We start from the raw sequence: 13,631 nt of genomic DNA, 5'->3' as shown, positions 1-13,631 counted from the left end.
TCTGAAAGGGGCAGGCTGGGGGATGAGGTCTGGGTGGGGAGGAGCAGGGCGGGGGACGTGCCGGAACAGCGCCATTAGCCGCTGCCCTGGGGAAGCATGTGCTGGCACGCTTCCCCAGGGCAGCTCCAAAGGAGCAGCAAGGTAAATAAAAAAAAATTATAATAGCTAGGAAGGGGTTAGGGTTCGGGGAGGAGTGGGGAAAGGGTAGGAAAATTAGGTAGGGGTATAGGGAAGTTCCCTCCCAGTCTGCTCCTTAATTGGAGTGGACTGGGAGGATACTGGGGAAGCCCTACTCGCGTCGCCGTACATAGTTTTTTAAATTCCCCCCCAGGCGAGTGTGAGTCCCGACCCACATGTGCGCGTGGGAACCGTATTTTATAACATGTGCGCGTGGGAACTGTATTTTGTAACGTGCGCGCTGACGCGCACATGTTATAAAATACCCACGTCCACGTGGGCGGCACACATTTTAAAATCTCCAGTATGTATAATATAACATTTGCATGCTTTAGAGGCAGTTCATGCAAATTTATCACATGCATAATCATTATGGATATCTTGAAAACTTGACTGGCTGGGAGTCCTGAAGTTAGGGAACCTTTGTCCTATATGAATGTTAATTGTCATGAATATATTATATTTTAATATTTATTTTGCATGTTTTATAATCTGCAATCTCCAAACCAAGATCGACACGGAGGTTTAGGTTTGCATTACTATAAGTTGTCTTTTCTTAGAATTCCCAAGTAACATAGCATGTGTGTAATATCTGTAGAATGTTTCAAAAGGTTTTATGCAAGCATACATAGTGGGCAAGATATATTAAAGGCTTTTTTTCCATTTGTAGGAAAAATGCTTAATATATCTGGTCCATTATGAAGAAAAGATACAAGATATATGTGCCATGAAGATTTCGTGTCTGTAATTCCTTCTTGGACACTATTTTTCAGGTACACATTCACTGGAATCTATACATTTGAATCACTTATAAAAATAATGGCAAGGGGCTTCTGCTTAGAAAAATTCACTTTCCTTCGAGATCCATGGAACTGGCTTGATTTCAGTGTCATTGTTATGGCGTAAGTATTTTATTTTCCATATCCTTTGCAAAGCATGAAATTGATAGTATCAAATAACATTATCATAGAATTTATATGTGTTTGTTTAGTGTAAAAATGAAAGCCTATCTTACTGTTTATGTATGTTTACACATTTTAGCAATTATATTCTAAAGCAAAAGTATACTGAAAGAAATTCAAGTATGGGTTACCAGTCCATTATTACAGGTACTGCTAAAGGAAGCTAATTCCTTGCCCTGTTTGTTTGTTCACCCGAGCCATTTTCATTCTTCACTCTAAAACCTTTCAGAACAATTTAAATTAATCTGAGTTTTAAAGTGGAATAAGGATTTTGTAAAAATCATTTGTGTGATTTTATTTAGTTGAGTTAAAATTAAATGTTATGATCATGAAAGCATATTAAATAACTGCAATGAATAAATGCAAATTGCAACAAAAGTTATAGTGTTGAACAGAGGTGTGCAAAAACGTCAGCTGTCACTGGGCTAGGTCATCAAAATTACAAATATTCTGTGTTGACAAGCAGGCATGAATTAGCTATTATACATGGGTGGTATCATTAAATAGTACCAACATGGATCCAGTTCTTAGAGCTCAGTAAAGGCTTTAATGAGCTTGCACGGGACTTCCTGAGCATACATGCTGTCTCATGAGCCTCTCAGTCTTATCTCAGCTATCACACAGGTGTGTCCCAGTCTCTCTCAAAAATCATCATCATCATTGTTTGTTTATGACATGCTATTCCATGAAAAGAGTTCAAAGCAAGTTAGTTGTCAATATTCTGAATAAAATAGGTCATATTTGGTAGGTGCTAGTCAATGTCTTCTATTGATAATGGATGAAAGGTGGTTAAGGCGTATGGTCAACGAGTCATGTTCACCTGTAATGGGCTTCGTATTGGTACTTTTTCCAGTTTGGTTCAGATGTGAGTGATGATCTCTGTGAAAAATGAAGCTAATTTGTTGCATAGAAACATGATGGTAGAAAAAGAACATATGGCCTAATTGAGCTTTAAAATCCCTACTGCTTCTTCAAAGATCCCCTGTGTTTATCCCATGTTTCCCTGAATTCAGATACTGTTCTTGTCTCCAACGCCTCCCTGGGGAGGCTTTTCCATGCATTCACTACCCGCTCTGTAAAAATCTATTTCCTCAGATTATTCCCAAGTCTACCCCCTTTCACCCTTCTCCCATGACCCCCTCATTATAGAGCCTTCTTTCTGTTGAGAGGCCCACCTTCTCTGCATGGAAACCTTGAAGGTATTTAAATGTTTCTATCATATCTTGCCTTTCCTTTAAGGTATTTTTGTTCAGATCTTCAAGTTTGCTTTACAATGAAGACCACTGACCATTTTAGTAGCCACCCTCTGACCATCTCCAACTGATTTATATCCTTTTGAAGACATGGTCTGCAGAATTCTACACAGTATTCCAAGTGAGGTCTCATTGGGGCAATATCGCCTCTCTTTTTCTACTGACCGTTCCTTTATTTCTGCAGCAAAGCATATTTCTGGCTTTTGCTGTCATCACATCCAACTGTTTGGTCACCTTAAGATCATCATATATGATTGTCCTCATAAGGCATTTCACAAAGCCCCCCATGACAGATTCCTCAGGAAATGAAGTATGTTGGAATTGGAGGCAGTGTCCTGTTGTGTATTGGTAACTGGTTAAAAGGCAGGAAAAAATGGTTAGGACTAAATGGTTAGTTTTCCAAATGGAAAAAAGGTCATTAGTGGAGTATCACACAGATCAGTACTTGGACAGGTGCTGTTTAACATATTCATAAATGATCTGGAAAAGAGAACAGCAAGTGAAGTGATCAAATTTGCAAATGAGAGAAATTTTTTCAAAGTTAAAATTGTAATGGATTGGAGGGAACTATAGAAGGAATTTGTGAGACTAGGAGACTGGCAGGTGAAATGTAATGTGGAAGAATGCAAAGTGTTGCACATAGGGCAAAATAATCCCAACTACAGGTGCACAATGCTAGGTTCTGTATTGGGAGTCACCAATAATAATAAGCACTCCAAGGAAAAGAACCTTGGAGTGCTTATTAACAATACATCAAAATCCTTGTCTCAGTATGCATGGCAATCAAAAAAATAAAATAATGTTAGGAATGATCTGAAAAGAAAAGGAGGATAATATGGAAAATATCATATTGCCTCTATTGATCCATAGTACAACCCCATCTTAAGTATTATGTGCAATTCTGGTCACACTGACTCAAAAAAGACATAGTGGAACTAGAAACAGACCAGAAGAGGGTGACAAAAATGATAATGGGAATGGAACTGCTCCCCTGTGATGAGAGGCTTTGAAGGCTAGGGCTCTTCTACTTGGAAAAGAAATACCTGAGAGGGAATATGATAGAAGTTTATAAAACCATGAGTGGGGTTTGATTTGGTAAACAAAAGATGGCTATTTACCCTTTTAAATAATACTAAAACAAGAGGACACAACATGAAACTAACAACTAGCAGATTTAAAACAAATTGTAGATAGTACTTTTTTATTCGGTGTACATGGAATCTGTTGCCAGAGGATGTTATCAAGTTGACTAGCCGAGCAGGATTTAAGAGGTGTGGACAAGTCCATAAAACACTATTAGATAGGTAGACTAAAGAAAGATTTTGTTATCCCTAGGATTGAGTAACAGGAATTAGATCTACTTTATGGGATCTGCTGAGTGCCTGCGACCTGGACTGGCCACTGTTGTGGAGCGCTAGGAGAGCTGTCCCACTTACCGAGAAATGTGTGTTCTTGGGCCACGGCCCGTCCCCAGAGGAATTCTGAAGAGGTGTCGCGGTAGGCGAGGCATGCCCGAGCATGGGTTGAACAGGAGCGAGGCTGGACTGAAGACTGGAGATACTGACCCTCCTCCGGACCTGCACGCTTTGGAAGACCAACAACGCAATGATGGTCTTATGAACAGTCCTCCGACCGTTCCAAGCCCTTTCGGACCTGCCGCAGGGTACGGCAAGAAGCAGCAGGCCGGATGGAGGCCAGGGCAGCGGAGACCGGAACATGGAGATTCAGACGAGACTCAGGGACGAGGTACCTGGATACACAGACGTAGACACAGGCATAGGCGTAGACTCAGGAACGAGGTACTGGGATACACAGACGAAGACTCAGGCATAGACAAAGACTCAGGAACAAGGTTCTGGGATGCACAGACGAAGTCTCAGGCATAGGCGAAGACTCAGGAACGAGGTACTAGGCTTTCAGAAGACTCAGGAACAAAGTACAAGGCTTGCATCATGAAGCACCCTGCTCAGCCCGCCCGTGGGGCTGGTCGCGGACCACGACATGGCTTGCCCCGAGGTACCGAGCGTACAGAGGATTCAGGAACAAGGTACTTGGCTTTCAGAGATTCAGGAACGAGGTACTTGGCTTTCATAAGACTCAGGAACAAGGTACAAGGCTTGCATCATGAAGCGCCCTACTCAGCCCGCCCATGGGGCTGGTCGCGGACCACGACATGGCTTGCCACGAGGTACCGAGCGTACAGAAGATTCAGGAACAAGGTACTTGCTTTCAGAAGACTCAGGAACGAGGTACTTGGCTTTCAGAAGACTCAGGAACAAGGTAATTGGCTTTTAGAAGACTCAGGAACAAGGTACAAGGCTTGCATCATGAAGCGCCCTACTCAGCCCGCCCGTGGGGCTGGTCGCAGACCACGACATGGCTTGCCGCGAGGTACCAAGCGTGCAGACGACCCAGGAACAAGGAACCAGGGAATCAGAGAGCAAGACAGACTCACGGACTTCAGGATCAGGAGAAGCAACATCAGGCTGGATCACGGATATCAGGAACAAACATCTGGACTGGAACACAGGTACTGGATCAGGAGACAGACCTTAGGGCTGGCACACGGACATCTGGAACAGCAGGTGAACATCAGGACTGGAACGTAGACAAGACGAGGAGCTCCAATGAAAAACAGGAAACACAGGACCTTGAAGAAGTGCTGGAACAAGGACGACTCCTGGAGCGAAGGACAGCAGGATCCCAGGAGTGACCAACTCCTTGCGAAGGCCAAGCTGGAATGGACGCTGAGCCCTTTTGTAGGGCTGAAGAGGACAACGCCCAGGGAGGGATCAGCAGAGGGCCACACCTGGCTGGCCCTTGAAAAACAGACGAGAGGCGCGCGCCCGCGCCTAAGGAGAGCTGGAGAAGAAAGAAGCAGGATCCTCTGGTGGCGCCCTTGGCCACGTGGAGGGCCCGAAGAAAAGCAGGGCAAGCAGTGGAGGCAGAAGCGGGGCAGCCCTGCCCAGAAGCTGGAGAGAAAGGCAGGCTGCATGACTAGACGAAAGCTGTAGGCAGAAGTGCTGGCTGCAGGGAGCTGTAGAAGACTGCAGGCACCAGCAGGGACGGCCTCCCTGCCGGCTGAAGACCCCAGCATCGGCTGCAGCATGCCGGAGAGAGGCAGGAGCAGGAACGAAGGTCCCAGCTGCATGGAAACAGCTGCGGGGAAGGCCCCAGCTGATTCGGGGGAAGAGAAGAGCGTCAGCAGCCTGACTGGCCGCAAAGGTAAGAGTCTGCCTGCGCTCCTCGTGGGCAGGATCGCAACAGGCCACTATCGAAGATAGAATGCTGAGCTTGATTAACCTTGGTCTGACCCAGCACAGCATTTCTTATATTCTTATGTTCTTAATCCAGTGATTACGGGATGGTGTGTATCAATATTAGAGCACAGGCAGAGGTGGTTCGTCCATTCAAAGGTGAGGATCCTAGACTTAAAAAAAATATATCTTTGTTAAATTGGGGGAGTACCTCAAGGAGACATTAACTGGATGGAATGCAGCAGGGGAAGTAGAAGAGCAATGGGCAAAACAAGAAGATATTGTAAGGGCAACAAAACTATTTGTTAAAAATTTAAAAAAGTATATAAAGGTAAGAGGAAAAAGAGGCCACTGGTTGTCTAAAGCAGATGAATATGCATGAGATAGATTAGAACACCTTGCCTCCACTTTATGCAGATGTATCTCATATATATTCATTGTGGATATTCTGAAAACCTGACTGGCCAGGTATGTTCCAAGGACTGGGATGAGAACCCTAATTCTAATGAATGGCTGCAAAGGTAAGGAAAAACTGGTTGGCATTCGTAAATTACAAGAGACCATACAGAAAACAAGGTAGGCAACAACATCTGGAATAGCTAAGAGAAGCGGAGAAAGTAGGAGAGCGAAGACATAAATGGAAGAAAAAATTGCTAATTCAGTAAAACAATTGGACAAGATATTTTTTTAGAAATGTTAGTGACAGGAGGAAGTGCAAAAATGTATGACTCAAAGTGAAGAGGGATGTTTATATAGAGACTGATTATATAGAGACTGATGAGAAGAAAGAGAACTTGTAGGGAGATACCTGATGATCTACCACTGGAGGCAACAAAATAGGAATATTGACCTCAGAGGGACACAAGCTGTTAAAGATGGATGCTGATAAGTATGCTCCAGCCAAGAAACACTGTCTCAACAGAGAGAAACAAGATTAGAACTTTGACTAGTCTAGCAATGCTACCCAGCTTATCAAATCACCATGTTATCTTTAAGCTCCTTTCTAAATAAAAGTAAGCAGCAACCAAAAAATAGCTTAATCCCTAAGAGAAAAAACAGAGCCTGTCCAAGGATAGTTCATCGGACAGGAGCAGGGACTCACTTGAACAAGGAGGGAGCTTCTGAAAGGAAGAAAATTGCTGATGTTGCAAGACATCGCTGGTCAAGACGTGACCAGACACAGTCCAGAGCAGTGACACTCCCTATAGAAAAGACCTGAAATGCAGAGATGACTCCATCCACCCACTGCATAGCTATGCATGAACTTTATGCATATTCAGCTGACTGTTATAAGAAGGTGCAGCCAGATAACGTGGAGGCAACATCTTCCCCTCCCTATGTCAAGGAGGTAAAGGACTGGGAGTGTCTGGGGAGACCAAGGAGAAAAGAGCCCTGCTTGATATCTGGCCACCTGCCAAGAAGTCAGTACCAGGACCAAGGAAGCAAGCTTTTTCCCACGAGATGGTCTCAGAGATCTCTAGCCAGAGACAGTCCCAGAGCTGGGAGATGCATACTCAGCCCAGCCAGTATCCCGACCAAGGAAGCAAGCTCCTTCCCTCGAGACGGTTGCTGAGACATCCAACCAGAGACTGCTCTAGAGGTAAGAAGGGGATCTCCCAAGTGGGGTGGAGCTAGCCAGTTAGTTACCTTTATTAGTACTCTACGCAAGCTAAGGTTTCTAGCACATATCAAGACACTAATGATGCAGTTCTTTACTTCGTATAAACTGTTGCTAAGAAGCAAGGAATTTAGAGATACGTACTGTTTATTTTCTTTTAAACACTAATCCTGCAAAGCCTGACAAATAAAAGTCTAATTCTGTGGATAAAGCACGTGGTCTCTCCTGAACTATTCGGATTGTGTGGGTATAGGAGGTAGTAAAGAGAATTGTCTGTAGCACTGCCGATCCCGATAGGTGTAGGAGAGGGGAAAATGAGTTGCACAGTAGCAGACAGGTTCACAAACCCCTAATATAATGTGCAAATTTGCTTAACAGATAATTATGTTCCATTTTCACTAAGGAAGGTCTTGGAATAGGACCTTGGAATATTGCTACACATAGGAATGGACATGAGCTAAACCTCAAACAATTTTCAAAAGACTATGGGCCTCATTTTCCATCCGGATCGCACGCGATACCAAAATGGGGGCGGAGTCGGCCCCGGAAGAGGAGGAGTCGGGGCGTCACCGGGGCCGCCTCCGCGAAGACGCCGCGGACGATGAAAAGGTAAGGCCCTTTTCACATCCGAGTTCGCGCCCAATAGCTACTCCTTCTATGGTGGCGCTATTGGGTGCGAAACCGGCAGCGATCGCACCGCGGCAGTGTGATCGCTGCCGGCTAGCGCAGGACCGCCCCCCGTTTCGGCCCCCCACCCCTCATTCCGTAAAGTATCACAGGCCTGCGGTACTTTAGAAAATGAGGCCCTATGTTTGCAAGGAGTTTGCAGGACTAAAAGTAGAAAATGCAATGGAGATGGATGGGATACAACTAAGGGTAATAAGGGGACTTAGAGAGGTTCTGGCAGTTTTAGAGTCCGGAATGATTCCAAAGGATTGGAGATGAGCAGAGATGGTTCCTTTTCTCAAATATGGAAGTAAGGAGGAGTCTGAAAACTAGTAGGCCGATTAATCTGATAGAGGATAATGCAGTTTCTCAAGTCCAATGGATAATAGTATCCAAGGCAGCATGATTTTACCAGAGTTAGCTCTTGTCAGGTGAATCTAATCAATGTCTTTGACTGGGTGGCCAGAGTGTTAGATCAGGGGAAAGTGCTAGATGTATTATATACTTGGATTTCAGCAAGGCATTTGATATGGTTCCACATAAATGAATCATAAATAGAGTACCTGGGGTATTGACCCTAAAATAACTGACAGGGTTAGAAGCAGTTTGGAAGGGAGGTGACAAAGTGTAGTGATAAACAGACTTTACTCCAATGAAAGGGGGGTTATCAGTGGTGTGCTGCAGGGATTGGTCCTTGGTCTCGTTCTTTTTAACATTTTTGTAAACAATAATGTGTTGCACGCTGTGGATGGAAGGGATCGCCAGCGCGGGCAAGATGTGTGCCCTTGTGGCGAGATGGTCCAAGTCTGGAAACTAGGACATCGGGGACCTCGCCTGGACCTGCACGCCTGCGTGAGACCACCAACGCAATGGTGGTCTCTGAATGGTCTTCCGACCATTCCCAGCCCTTTCAGACTCGCTGCAGGAAGCAGCAGAAGCAGCAGGCCGGGCAAGAGGCAGAGGAGAACTTGGACAAGGAACAGACTTGGACAAAAACCAGGGTGCAGACGAAGACACAGGAGGAAAACTTGAAGGGAGTGCTGTGACGCCACGCGCCCTACACACCCTAGCCGGGATGGTCGCGGACCACGATGGAAACGAAGCAGCCAGGCTGACATCGACTCAGTTACCTTAGAGTTCAAGATGTGAGGATAAGGATCCGAGGCGAAACTCAGATGGGCTGAAGATGAAGATCCGAAGCAAAACTCAGATGGGTTGAGGATAAAGATCCGAGGTGAAACTCAGATGGATTGAGGATGAGGATCCGAGGCAAAACTCAGATAGATTGAGGATGAAGATCCGAGGCAAAACTCAGGTGGGTTAAGGATGAAGCATGTGCAAGTACTCCGAAAACCCAGGCAGGATATGAGGAGAAGGATGAAGCTCGGAGACGGAACTCGGAGCCAGGATGAAGCTTGGAGGCAGAACTCAGAGCCAGGACAAAACCCAGTTCAGGGAGAATAAGAACCGGAGTCCCCAGCTGCTTGACTGCCATGAAGGTCTGAGGTGAAATTCAGATGGATTGAAGATCCGAAGAGAAATTCAGATGGCTTGAAGATGAAGATCTGAGATGAAAATCAGATGGGCGATGAGGATCTTCGGTCCGTGAGATGGAGGAATCCCACCAGCACCCTACACATCCCAGCCAGGGTGGTCACGGACCACTGGGCCACTACACGTCCTACCAGCTCAGCCGGGCTGGTCGTGGACCATAAGGGACAGGAAGACGGAACCTCAGGAACCTCTGGACGGGAATGGAACATCAGGATACAAAAGACATCAGGACTGGATCAATATCAGGATGCAGAAGACATCAGGACTGGACAGATCATCAGGATGCAGAAGACATCAGGAACAATGACAACGAGGGAGGTCCAAGGGAGAGACCAGGAACCAGGAGACGAAGAAGCTTCAACGATGAAACAGGAACACCTAGCAAGAGACGAGAGCAGGAAGTCCTAGGAAGAACTTATTCCTTGCAAAGGCAACGTAGGAATGACCAAAGAATCCTTTTATAGGGTGAAGCAGGAAACACCCAGGGAGGAGCTTGAAGGTGGAGCCAGAGGGACCACTCCCTATTGGCCCTTTAAGTCCAGGGAGGAGGCGTGGCCCCGCACCTAAGGAGAACAGACAGAGGGCTGCAGGACCACAGACAGCAGCCCTGCAGGATGTCAGCACGCCAGAGCAGGAAGAGAAGCTGGGCCTCTGCGCAGGCCCCGATGTGAAGGCAGAGCCAGGCGGTGTCCTTGCCGCTGTGGAGCAGGCCTCAGGCCTGTCGAAGACTGTGTGGGCGGTGGCTCCTGCCACCGAAGATGATGTTGGCGGCCTCGTGCCGCTGGCAGAAATGGCGGCGCAGCTCCGTGCCGTGGGAGCTAGACAGGAAGAGAAGTCCGGGCTTCAGAGCGGCCTCTGGGCTGCGAGGTAAGAGCCTGCTTGTGGCGCTGCCACGGGCAGGATTGCAACATAATGCAGAATGGTTATTAGGAAAGGTTTGTAGTTTTGCATGTAAAAACCAAAATTTGCAACAGCATAGACACCCTGGAAGATGTGGAAAATATGAGGAGTGATCTATTTAACTTTGAGGAATGGTCTAGAGTCTAGTAATTTAAGACTTAATGCTAAAAATTGAAAGGTCTTTCATATGGGTTGCAGAAATCCAAGGGAACAGTACAATATAGGGGTTGAAGGTTTTTCTGTGCACAAGACAGGAATGGGATCTAGGATGATCATATCTGATGATCTTAAGATAGCTGAACAAGTGGATAAGGCAATTGCAAAAGCCAGAAGGATGCTTGAGTGCACAAAAAGAGGAATAGCCAGCAAAAAAGGGGAGGTGATCTTGGCCTCTATGTCTTTGATGAGACCTCTTTTAGAAGACTGTGTACAATTCTGGAGACTGCACCTTCAAAAGGATATAAACTGAATAGAATCGGTCTAGAGGGCAGCTACTAAAATGTTCAACAGTTTTCACCATAGAGCTTTTGGAGATAGACTTAAAGATCTAAACATGTATACCCTGGAGGAAAGGAGAGAAATGGGAGATATGATATAAACATTTAAAAACCTCCATAGAACAAATGCACAAAACCTGGGCCTCTTCTAACAAGAAGGAGGCTCTGGAATGAGGATTCATAGGATGAAAGTGAAAGGGGATAGGAGTAACCTACGGAAATATTGTATTATAGAATGGATTGTTGATGCATGAAACAGCTCTCCTGTAGAGTTGGAGGAAACAAGGGCAGCATCAGACTTCAAGAGAGGATGGGACAAGCACAGAGGATCTCTGAGGAAGGGAAAGGGATTGTAAAGCTGAGCAGGAGATGTGGATGGGCCATATGGCCTTTATCTGCTGCCATGTTCTATGTTTTGCAGATGGAATAGGAACAGTTCAGACCTATGATCTGCAGGAGAATGGTATCTTTTATGTAAATTGAAACATTTTAGAGTGTCAAACAGTTCATTAAGTTTAGTCTTCCTTTTATTACCTTGATATTTTTTATATAGCGAACGACGCCAAAGTATTTTAGTTGATTTGGGAAAAAAACAAATGCATTCTATTTGGGCTATCTTTACGAAGCTTTAAACATTTCTACTGCTTTAAAAGGGCAAATACTTTACATGTTAACAAGTAGTTTATCACATTTTTGTTGTCCAAATTAAAATATTCTTTTTTTTAATAAAAATGACTAACTCCAATGGCATCATGCATAACTTTGCTCATTGTTAATACTGTAATTAGATTTAAGGTTTTCCAGTTACCATTTCTCAGTCTTCCAACTGAGCTGTTTCTGTTCTCCTCTACAAATGAAAGAGTGACATTACTTAAAAGTAATCTCTGCATCTGGATTGTGCAGAAGAATTCTGAAAAAAAAACCTAGTATGAAAGGTAAGAGCTCTACCTTAATGTGAAGGCTTGCATAGCATACTGAACTTTTTGCACATCTCTACTTGCTATTACTTGGAATTCACATGTGAATATCACCAGAGGTCTTGATGAAAGACCAAACAAATAAAATAAACTCTGCCTAAATTCTCAATAACTGTGATTTAATTCTACAGGTATGTAACAGAATTTGTAAACCTAGGCAATGTTTCAGCTCTTCGAACTTTCAGAGTACTGAGAGCTTTGAAAACTATTTCTGTAATCCCAGGTAAGAAGTTGTTGGTGTAAGGTGTTAGGTCCCTTGTACATCCAGCTGTTTCTTTGTGTCCTGTCATTGTGTTTGTGTGTGAACTCCCCTATTACAGATATGTGACAGAGTTTGTGGACCTGGGCAGTGTCTCAGCGTTGAGAACATTCAGAGTTCTCCGAGCACTGAAAACAATATCAGTCATTCCAGGTGAGAGCTAATATAGGTTAAACACATAGGCTGACTTTTATTCCATCGAATCAGAGATTGCAGGGTTGTTTTTTTTAAAACATAAGTCTTGTTGCATTCTATTCATGGTGCAAAAGCAGAAAAGCAGGAATCTAGAGAGAACAGATTCCTTGCTTTTTGCATTAGCTTATTTTTTTCTTTTTGAAATCAGCCTTGAAGTTTAACAAATTCTTGCATGAGACATTGCAGTATGTAGCCTGTGCAATTTGCATCTCATGATGAGTTTTTTTTTCATATATTCAGCAAAATAATTTACTGAAATGTGCTTATCTGAAATGTGCTTACTGTGTTTCATTTCAGTTTGAAACCTGCAGCCATTTTAAAAAATGAATTTAGCAAGAAAGCTAACAGTAACTAAATAATGGCATGGGCATTGCATGAGTAAATAGTTATTTTAGAATGCTTTTCTTTTCCAAACTGTATCCAAGCTCAAAACACATGTTTTAATGTAACATAATATTTTGTGAATAAGATCCTTAGTTGGACCAGTGCAACATGCAATTAAAAATAGCCAAGTAAAGTTTGGGCAAGAGGCATTGGCAAAACATAAAAGCAAGATTGTTTTTCCTTCTTGTAGAATTTATATAAAGCATGAATGAAAAAAAAATGCTTGTTTTTTTCTTTCTCAGAAACAAGTATTTTGTAATTTGTTTTATTTGTTGGCATTCACAGTTGCAGATGAACATATATCTTCAATCCCATGTTCTCATTCATCTCCTTAAGTGATCAGGATCTTCATTTTTACTGCTTCCTGAGAATTAGTTATTTGTCTCAGCTTCTGCATGACACAGAATTTTTCTAATTGTAGAATTTCATATCTTGCATAATAGCTGTATAACCTTCAACAAAAAGGATAACATCGATTTATTTCATATTTCAGGCTTGAAGACCATTGTGGGAGCCCTGATTCAGTCAGTGAAGAAGCTTTCAGATGTAATGATTCTGACTGTGTTTTGTCTGAGTGTATTTGCACTAATAGGACTGCAGTTGTTCATGGGCCACTTGAGGAATAAATGTGTGCCGTGGCCTCCAGATGAGTCTGCTTATGAACTTAACATTACTTCCTATTGGAACAGTTCAGTTGGTGCATTTGTTAATCAAACTGTAAGCACATTTAACCTTACGGAGTACATCAGTAAAGAAAGTAAGAACCTTTGCTATAATTTTTATTACTTGCTTATAATATGGCTGTTAAATATTTAAAAGGATAAAAAAGACAGATATTTTGGTTAGAATAGATGAATAAGAATGACCCAAAAATAATTTTAGATAAAACTGGATATATATGTTTCATTCAAAATGCTTAATATCCTGAATAT

General features: G+C 43.6%; 1 protein-coding gene across 9 annotated transcripts in view; it reads left to right on the top strand.

Annotated features, from left to right (window-relative positions):
• LOC115093628 (sodium channel protein type 2 subunit alpha-like) overlaps nt 1-13,631 on the top strand; it is a 523,144-nt gene that overhangs the window by 50,174 nt on the left and 459,339 nt on the right. For all 9 annotated transcript variants that reach the window (XM_029605666.1, XM_029605660.1, XM_029605661.1 and 6 more), the window contains exons 4-6: nt 951-1,079; nt 11,993-12,084; nt 13,193-13,456. In XM_029605666.1, the coding sequence (XP_029461526.1) occupies nt 951-1,079; nt 11,993-12,084; nt 13,193-13,456 (485 nt within the window). The remainder of the gene's footprint in view (nt 1-950; nt 1,080-11,992; nt 12,085-13,192; nt 13,457-13,631) is intronic.

This window comes from Rhinatrema bivittatum, chromosome 6 (assembly GCF_901001135.1).
Source record: "Rhinatrema bivittatum chromosome 6, aRhiBiv1.1, whole genome shotgun sequence".
NCBI classification, from domain to species: domain Eukaryota; kingdom Metazoa; phylum Chordata; class Amphibia; order Gymnophiona; family Rhinatrematidae; genus Rhinatrema; species Rhinatrema bivittatum.
Note: the sequence above shows the minus strand (reverse complement) of the source record. Positions and strands in the feature narration are given on the sequence as shown.